The sequence below is a fragment of the Cherax quadricarinatus genome, chromosome 89 (genome assembly GCF_038502225.1).
Source record: "Cherax quadricarinatus isolate ZL_2023a chromosome 89, ASM3850222v1, whole genome shotgun sequence".
NCBI lineage: Eukaryota > Metazoa > Arthropoda > Malacostraca > Decapoda > Parastacidae > Cherax > Cherax quadricarinatus.
This window is the reverse complement of record NC_091380.1, coordinates 630,811-641,236: the sequence shown is the minus strand read 5'-3', so window position 1 is coordinate 641,236 and position 10,426 is coordinate 630,811. Positions and strand designations below refer to the sequence as shown.

Genomic DNA, 10,426 nt, shown 5'->3' with positions numbered 1-10,426 from the left:
GTTCTGTGGAACACACACTATTGTGTGTTCTGTGCAACACACACACTGTTGTGTGTTCTGTGCAATACACTGTTGTGTGTTCTGTGCAACACACACACTGTTGTGTGTTCTGTGCAACACATACTGTTGTGTGTTCTGTGCAACACACACACTGTTGTGTGTTCTGTGCAACACACACACTGTTGTGTGTTCTGTGCAACACACACACTGTTGTGTGTTCTGTGCAACACACACTCCTTTGTGTTCTGTAGAACACACACACTGTAGTGCTCTGAAGAATACAGAACACACTACAGTGTGTGATCCTCAATTTCTTGAATTTGAAATTTTCACTCTTCACAACTCATTCTCAAGCCTTGGCTAAATTATCATTTTGTTTTTTTCCAACAAGTCGGCCGTCTCCCACCGAAGCAGGGTGACCCCGAAAAAAAAAAATCCCCAAAGAGAAAATAATTTCATCATCATTTGACACTCTCACCTCACTCACACATAATCACTGCCTTTACAAAGGCACCCAGATACAACAGTTTAGAAGCATATATAACACACCCCTATAAACTGCCAATATCCCAAACCCCTCCTTTAAAGTGCAGGCATTGTACTTCCCATTTCCAGAACTCAAGTCCAGCTATATAAAAATAACCGCTTTCCCTGAATCCCTTCACTAAATATTACCCTGCTCACACTCCAACAGCTCATCAGGTCCCAAAAACCATTTATCTCCATTCACTCCTATCTAACACACTTACACATGTTTGCTGGAAGTCCAAGCCCCTCGCCCACAAAACCACCTTTACCCCCTCCCTCCAACCTTTTCGAGGATGACCCCTCCCCTGCCTTCCTTCCCCTACGGATTTATACGCTCTCCAAGTCATTCTACTTTGATCCATTCTCTCTAAATGACCAAACCACCTCAACAACCCCTCTTCAGCCCTCTGACTAATACTTTTATTAACTCCACACCTTCTCCTAATTTCCACACTCCGAATTTTCTGCATAATATTTACACCACACATTGCCCTTAGTCAGGACATCTCCACTGCCTCCAACCGCCTCCTCGCTGCTGCATTCACAACCATAGCTTCACACCTATATAAGAGTGTTGGTACCACTGTACTTTCGTACATTCCCTTCTTTGGCTCCATGGATAACATTTTTTGTCTCCTCAACGCACTACTCACCTTTTTTCCTTCATTAATTTATGGTTAACCTCATCCTTCATAAACCCATCTGCTGACAAGTCAACTCCCAAATATCTGAAAATGTTCACTTCATCCATACTCCTCTCCAATGTGATATCCAATTTTTCTTTATCTAAATCATTTGATACCCTCATCACCTTACTCTTATCTACGTTCACTTTCAACTTTCTACCTTTACACACTCAAACTTGTCCACTAACCTCTGCAACTTTTCTTTAGAATCTCCCATAACCACAGTATCATCAGCAAAAAGTAACTGTGTCAATTCCCATTTTGTATTTGATTCCCCATAATTTAATCCCACCCTTCTACCCAACATCCTAGCATTTACTTCTTTTACAACCCCATCTATAAATATATTAAACAGCCATGGTGACATTACACATCCCTGTGTAAGACCTACTTTTACCGGGGAGTAATCTTCCTCTCTCCTACACACCCTAACCTGAGCCTCGCTATCCTCATAAAAACTCTTTACAGCATTTAGTAACTTACTACCAATTCCATATACATGTACTTGCAACATCTGCCACATTGCTCCTCTATCCACTCTAAATAACAAAAAAAAAAGCACAATACCATGACTGGAACGATACACAAATAACCCGCACATAGAAGAGAGGAGCTTACAACGACGTTTCAGTCCGACTCGGATCATTTACAAAGTCACAGTGTGACTTTGTAAATGGTCCAAGTCGGACCGAAATGTTGTCGTTAGCTCCTCTCTTCTATGTGCGGGTTATTTGTGTATCATATGCCTTTTCTAAATCCATAAATACAATGAAATCCCTACCTTTATCTAAATACTGTTAACATATATGCTTCAATGTAAACACTTGATCTACACATCCCCTACCCACTCTGAAACCTCCTTGCTCATCTGCAATCCTACATTCTGTCTTACCTCTAATTCTTTCAATAATAACTCTACCTTACACTTTTCCTGGTATACTCAGTAAACTTATTCCCCTATAATTTTTACAATCTCTTTTGTCCCCCTTCCCTTTATATAAAGGAACTATACATGCTCTCTGCCAATCCCAAGGTACCTTCCCCTCTTTCATACATTTATTTATTAAACAAAAATACCAACCACTCCAACACTATATCTCCCCCTGCTTTTAACATTTGTCATGATCCTGTCAGTTCCAGCTGCTTTACCCCCTTTCATTCTACGTAATGCCTCACGCACCTCCCCCATACTCACATCCTGCTCTTCGTCACTCCTAAAAGATGTTATACCTCCCTGGCCAGTGCATGAAATTACCGCCTCCCTTTCTTCACCGACATTTAAAAGTTCCTGAAAATATTCCCACCATCTACCCAATACCTCCATCTCCCCATCTACTAACTCCCCTGACAAATCCATTCTTTCCCTAGGCTTTCTTAACTTGTTTATCTCACTTCAAAATTTTTTCTTATTTTCATTAAAACTTCTTGACAGCGCCTCTCCCACTCTATCATCTGTTCTCCTTTTGCACTCTCTCACCACTCTCTTCACCTTTCTTTTACTCTCCATATACTCTGCTCTTCTTATAACACTTCTGCTTTGTAAAAACCTCTCATAAGCTACCTTTTTCTCTTTTATCACACCCTTTACTTCATCATTCCACTAATCACTCCTCTTTCCTCCTGCATTCACCCTCCTATAGCCACAAACTTCTGCCCCACATTCTAATACTGCATTTTTGAAACTATTCCAACCCTCTTCAACCCTCCCACTACTCATACTTGCAGTAGCCCACCTTTCTGCCAATAGTTGTTTATATCTCGCCCTAACTTCCTCCTCCCTTAGTTTATACACCACCTCTCTCTTACTTGCTGTTGCCATTTTCCTTTTGTCCCATCTACCTCTTACTCTAACTGTAGCTACAACTAAATAATGATCCGATATATCAGTTGCCCCTCTGTAAACACGTACATCCTGAAGCCTACCCATCAACCTTTTATCCACCAATACATAATCTAATAAACTACGTACTATCATTATGTGCTGTATCATACCTTGTATACTTACTTATCCTCTTTTTCATAAAATATGTTTTATTACCAAACCTCTTTCTACACATAGCTCAATTAAAGGCTCCCCATTTTTATTTACCCCTGGCACCCCAAATTTAACTACTACTCCCTCCACAACATTTTTACCCACTTTAGCATTGAGAGCCCCAACCATAAGTACTCTCACACTTGATTCAAAACTCCCCACACATTCACTCAACATTTCCCAAAATCTCTCTCTCTCTCCTCTACACTTCTTTCTTCTCCAGGTGCATAAATGCTTACTATAACCCACTTTTCAGATCCAACCCTAATTTTACTCCACATAATCCTTGAAATAACACATTTATATTCCCTCTTTTCCTGCCATAACTTATCCTTCAACATTATTGCTACCCTTCCTTAGCTCTAACTCTATTTGAAACCCCTGACCTAATCCCATTTATTTCTCTCCACTGAAACTCTCCTACCCCCTTCAGCTTTGTTTCACTTAGAGCCAGGACATCCAGCTTCTTCTCATTCATAACATCCACAATTATCTCTCTCTTATCATTCACACAACATCCACGCACATTCAGACATCCCACTTTGATGGTTTTCTTCTTTTTCTCTTTAGTAAGCTATACAGGAAAAAGGTTTACTAGCCCATTGTTCCCGGCATTTTAGTTGACTTTTACAACACGCATGGCTGATGGAGGAAAGATTCTTATTCCATTCTTAGTCCCATCCTGTCTGAGTAAGTCCCATCCTGTCTTAGTAAGTCCAGTCCTGTCTGAGTAAGTCCCATCCTATGCAGCATATGGGAATCTTTATTCAGGAAACATTTCGCCACACAGTGGCTTCATCAGTCCAATACAAAGAGGAAGGCGTAAGGAGAGGTGGAGTATGAGGTAATCAGTCCCTCAGCCTGGAGTCGATGTGTTCAGTCCATCAATCTTGTAGAATGTACAGCATAGGGCCGTAGACGTGGCTTATATACTGTAGTGAGGTGAGGTGAAGCAGGCGGAGGCGGGGTCATAGTGGTACCATCCACTAGTCGAAGTAGGTCTTCGTCCAAAGGTTGAACAAGTGTAGAAGAATTCTTTGTAACAAGATCCCATGATGCTGTAGTGTCTGACAGTTGTGATGAATCTTCAACTTGTCGGTTTTTCAAACCATTCATCACAACTGTCAGACACTGCAGCATCATGGGATCTTGTTACAAAGAATTCTTCTACACTTGTTCAACTTGTCGGTTTTTCAAACCATTCATCACAAGTCCCATCCTGTCTGAGTAAGTCCCATCCTGTCTGAGTAAGTCCCATCCTGTCTGAGTAAGTCCCATCCTGTCTGAATAAGTCCCATCCTGTCTGAGTTATAAAAGGAAAAGCAATAAGAACAAGAACTATTAAGATAAAATCAAAGAAAACTCAGATGAGTGTGTATACAATAAATGTGTACATGTACATGTATGTATAGTGTGACCTAAGTGTAAGTAGAAGTAGCAAGATGTACCTGAAATCTTGCATGTTTATGAGACAGAAAAAAGACACTAGCAGTCCTACCATCATGTAAAACAAATACACTCACTTTATAGGACAGTAGTACCTCCCTGGGTGGTTGCTGTCTACCACCCTACCAACCTAGCCTTGGGTATCCTCTCCAATTTCAAACACACTGCTTCTTAATATGCTAAAGTGGATTTTCTTCTCTCTTACATCCACTTCTGCAAAAACTCCTGGACTTTGCCTTACCTATACGTATTTTTAATCAACCAAATCTTAATAATGCCTTCCATTCTCTGAATATCAAACTTGCATTTTACCAAACTAAATACACTTCATAGTAACCTAGTTCATACTTCTGTTACTGGTGCTACTGATGCCTACTTTATTTCTTGTTCTTTCTATTTTCAATGCTTTTTTGAAACTGACTGCTCTTTCTGGTAGACTTAAAGAACCCAAAAGAAGTGTTAACAACTTACAACCCTCTCTTCTGTTAAGAGATCACAGCCATCCTATAAACTGGTCGTCTGACAAGACTAGTCTTCACAGACACCATTTTGTTGAACTGACTCTTATACACATTTATAGCCTGAATTTTAGTGTTGGTTTTGTTTCAGTGGATATCTGTTACTTAATTCACTGCCAGATACTCTTGATCCTAAGAACATTCATGACTTGGCCTGCCTACCTACCTGGAGGGTGTTAGGGGGTCAATGCCCTCATGGCCCAGTCCTTGACCAGGACTCCCAGTGGATCTTGCCTTTGTCTTCTCACTGTTTTTAATCATCTGTCATGTACGTATTCTTATTCCTCTTTTCTTTACATTTGTTGTCACTGTTCACCTAGCAGTAAGTAGGTACCTGATTGTTATTGGACTGGCGTGGGTGGCATCCTGGGGCACAAGACTGAAGGGCCTCAACAGAAATATGACAGTCCTCAATGACCCACTGACTTTCTTGGATTATCCTGGGTGGCTAACACTCTCGGGTTAAACATCCCAACAGAATCTTCTCTCTTTCTCTTATCTTACCCTTCTTTCTTTCATAGTAAGAGACATCAGGCTAACTACAGTGCTTCTTACTATTCCTTCATGAGCTCATTGGAATTTGGAAACATGGGTTAGTTAGAAGGTGAAGTTGACAGCTTCTCCAGAAGACAATGTAATACACACTACAGCCTCTCCTCACTTAACGGCGGAGTTGTGTTCCTAAGACCACATCGGTGAAGGAATTTGTCATAAGTGAGGAGCATACTATAATGGCATTGGGTTTGTGTCAACCATCTCTGATATTATTTTAATGTCATCTTTGTACAATTTATAACATTTTAGTATATTTTTAAATGTTTATACAGTAGTGTACTGTATATTGTAATAAACATTATTTAGGTATGCGTATTGGTCAGAGAGCCCTTCATAAGTCCAAGTCGTCGGTAAATGAGTACGTCGCTAAGTGAGGAAAGGCTGTATTATCATTACTAATTCCTTCTCTCTTACATCTTACCAACCTGTCTTCAGCTCTTCTTTGCCATTTTCCAACTGTGACTTGACAATGTCCAGGAAAGTCCAAAATGTCATGTAAAGCTCCTCTCTAAGTGTGGGTTACTTATAAAACATTAACAGTGTAATTATCCTAACACACTACACTCAATACAAACACTTTAATCACCATCTTTTTCACCCTAACAACTGTCACAATCCACAACATATATGCAAACAAAAGTCTTCGTAGTTACAAACAACTTCAGATATTTCCAGTTAAGACAGTGTATGTCTAAAACAGTAGTATTTAATTAATTTTATAACACTTGTCACCCATCCAGTGCATTGCTTAGTCACTTGAGTTGTTCACTTAATGAACAAGTTCATTAATAAACGTATTGAAATAGACAAAAATGAAGACTGTTCATCTCAATAATATCTCTTATAACCAAAAACACAATTTGGGATGTGAATATGTCATAAAAATAATTGTATAGTTTTGATGTATGTCTTAGCTATCAAATTCTAGAGCCAGAAACGTGGTTTTTAAACCACGGAAAATTACACAGCTGCACAAAACAGTAGATGTATATGTTGTATATAAATAAATATTCATGGCTACTAAGGGTAACTAAAAGAGAAATTGGTGTTCCTGTTGCAGGGTGAGTTTGCTGACTGATATTTCTACAATAGCGATCCATTTTCTGAGTCCCCTTTGTGGAAGTGAAAGGAACTCCACTTCTTCCATTAATGTGTGTATACTCACCTATTTGTGGTTGCAGGGGTCGAGTTGCAGCTCCTGGCCCTGCCTCTTCACTGGTCACTACTAGGTCCACTCTCTCCCTGCTCTACGAGCTTTGCAGTACCTCCTTTTAAAGCTATGTAATATAGATTCTGTGTATGTGTGCGCTCACTTAACTGTGGTTGTAGGTATCAAGTCACAGCTCTTGGTCCTGTCTTTCTGCTAGCCACTACTAGATTCACTCTCCTGGGTGCATGAGCCCTGTCATATCTATTCTTAAAGGTATGTACAGTCTGCCTCTACCACTTTGCTGTCTGGGTCATTCCACTTCCTGACCACTCTAAGGCTAAAGATGTATTTCTTAACATTCCTGTGACTCATCTGTGTAAAATTTTAATTTGTAATAGTGACCTCCCATACCTGAAACCAACCTCTCTGACTCTCCCTGTCCACCCTGTCAATTCCTCTCAGTACTTTGTACATGATATGCACGTGTGTGTGTTTACTCACCTATTTGTGGTTGCAGGGGTTGATTCACAGCTCCTGGCCCTGTGTGTGTGTGTGTGTGTGTGTGTGTGTGTGTGGGGGAGTCTACACCCGCTCCCCTGCCCTGTTTCTCGCTCTCCATGTAAACCTAGAGTCAGTGGCATCCCTCCCCCACACACCATGGGCTGGCATGAGGTCTGGAGTGTGATCATGTGCAGCTGGGTGGTGAAGAACATGTGAGCCACCCACCAGGGTAGCCACCAGATGGGTGTGGGCAGGTGACGAGGGCCAAGCGGCAGCCAAATTTGGGGTGGAGGTGGATGCTGTAAGGAGAGGTGATGGAGGGTCATCCAGACATGGTGGGGATGACGGTGTAGCAGCACTCAGGGGCAGTGACCGTGGACGTGAGGGACCTGAAGCCTCAAGGGAGAGTGAAGCTCCTAGCGGACGCCGCCCACGGCAATAGTGAACGTGGCCGGAGGGTGGGAGGTAGTGGGTGGATAGCGGAGTGTGGGCAGCTGTGGGTGGGGGGGAGGCCGCCCCAGGCAACTGACTGATCTTGTGAAGAACGTCGCGTAGCTCCTTGGTGGCAGGTGAGGGCGGTAGGGTGGGCGAGGTGGGTGCTGGTGGTGAGGGCGGCGAGGTGGGAGGCAGGCTGGACACATCAGAGGCGTGGGGTCCCACAGACGAGGCTGGAGAAGCTAGTGCCAAGACACAGCCAGGAGACCACACTCTGTACCCACCACCACTACTACCACCACAACCACCACCACTACCACCACCACTGCTGCTGCCACCACGACCATCACACTGAGGTGCACCACCATAACAAGTTAGTACTCACCCTACTACCTCAACAGATCTTCATCCAAGGAACTGGAGCTACCTCCCATTCCCCATGTACTTTATAATTCCTACAAATTCAATGATACCCCAGGAATAGTACTTCTACTACTACTACTACTACATAATAATAATAATAATAATAATGTGGTACTCTATTATTATTAAACTATGGAACGGATGGGTTTTGAACCCATGGTGAGTGAGTCTTAAGACTCCAGTACCAGTATTATGTGTATGGGTCATTCATTGCCTGTGGAATGGCAGAATATCAGGATTGGACCAAGGAATGGGAGGGTAGCTTCAGTATCTTTGATGAAGAGCTCTCCACTAGCATCATGGGAAGCCACACAGTACATCTGCTACTGTTAACTAGCTAATGTAAGTCTTCTCTAAACTGAAGTACAGTAGGACCCCTGTATCCACGGAGGATAGGTTCCAAGGACCTGCCATGGATACCGAAATCGTGGATAGTAGTAAACCCTATATATACACACCTGTTATAAAGTTTTACTGATAAATAATTTACAGTAAGTGGAGAATTAACATTTTCACTGATGGGAAGCACTTCACAGCTTCTCTTGGGCTTTGAGGAACTGTCAGCTTCTCTACTTTTGCACTTTGGGTCCATTATATGTAAAATTAACAGGTATTTTTGGGCCACAGTAAACTGTGGATAACTGAAACCGTTGTTACTGAATCAGTAGATACGAGGGTTCTGCTGTAATCTCTATTGCAATACACCCTGAGAATGTGACTTTTAAATTACAACCCTTAGGAGTACTCCCTTAAAAGTATACCTATATGAGTGCAACATTTGAAAATACTCTGAGTGTATCCTCAGAAGACACTACAGTATACCCACTGGGTACTGTACACTCTTTAAAATACACCCTAGGCAAGCACTTTCTAGTCTAGACAATACCCTAAGAAAGTACCCTTTGGAGTACACTCTTTGAATACACCCTTTTGAGTACACCCCTGACATACACCCTTGGTAGTACTTACATCAGAAAACACCTGTACATACGTACCTGGAGAGCCGTGCCATAAGTTATACTGGAACTCTGGGAGCCGTCAGGTGTTGACACTGACCCTGCAACACACGACACATTAGCTACCAAACAAAAGTTATTGTTACCATAAAGGGGGGGATATTATCGTATAGGGAGGATATTGTCACCAGAGGGAGGCTCTTTTCGTAGGACGATGTTATTACTGTAGGGGGAGGATGTTATTACCACAGGAGGAGGATATCACCATAAAGAGAGGGAGGGTATTATGATGGAGGGAGGATTGAATAACCAGAGACAGTATTATCACTACAGATGGAAGTTATCACTGAGGGCAGGAAAGCTATCAGTGAGGGAAGAAAGTTATCACAAAGGGAGAGAAAGTTTTGACAGAGAGGAGTATTATCAACATGGATAACATAAGTCATGCAAAAGGCTAGAGGCTGCAGAAAGGTCAGTATCATGCAAAGGGCAGAGAGTAGGATAGAGAGGGGTAAAGGAGAGGGAAGGGAAGAGACTGAAGGGAAAGGATAGGGAGGGATGAACTCATTTTGTCCTAGTGATTAGAAGGTGCTTGTGCCGCCACCACCTGCCATTCTCAGCTGCTCTCTCTCTCTCCCAGCTGAAGGAGTCACGAAGCATAGTAATACATAAGCGCAAATGCAAATACATAGATAAAAAGTAAGTTTCAAAAATTAAAAAGAACCAGTCAAAATAGAGTTCCTTTGAATTTTTGGGTTATCACTGGTAATTTACATTATGTATGATAATTGTACTTATCCTAGGAAGTAGGTTGGTAGACAGCAACCACCCAGGGAGGTACTACCGTCCTATGGTAGTAGGTTGGTAGACAACAACCACCCAGGGAGGTACTACCGTCCTGTGGTAGTAGGTTGGTAGACAACAACCACCCAGGGAGGTACTACCGTCCTGTGGTAGTAGGTTGGTAGACAACAACCACCCAGGGAGGTACTACCATCCTGTGGTAGTAGGTTGGTAGACAACAACCACCCAGGGAGGTACTACCATCCTGTGGTAGTAGGTTGGTAGACAGCAACCACCCAGGGAGGTACTACCGTCCTGTGGTAGTAGGTTGGTAGACAACAACCACCCAGGGAGGTACTACCATCCTGTGGTAGTAGGTTGGTAGACAGCAACCACCCAGGGAGGTACTA

General features: G+C 42.3%; 1 protein-coding gene across 1 annotated transcript in view; it reads right to left on the bottom strand.

Moving 5' to 3' along the window:
• LOC128697190 (proline-rich protein 36) overlaps nucleotides 1–10,426 on the bottom strand; it is a 51,023-nt gene continuing 40,597 nt past the window's right edge. Inside the window, exons 7-8 of the mRNA XM_053788742.2 lie at nucleotides 9,273–9,334; nucleotides 1–8,205 (exon numbers count right to left, since the gene is read on the bottom strand). Coding sequence (XP_053644717.2) covers nucleotides 7,501–8,205; nucleotides 9,273–9,334 — 767 coding nt within the window. The 3' untranslated portion in view covers nucleotides 1–7,500. The remainder of the gene's footprint in view (nucleotides 8,206–9,272; nucleotides 9,335–10,426) is intronic.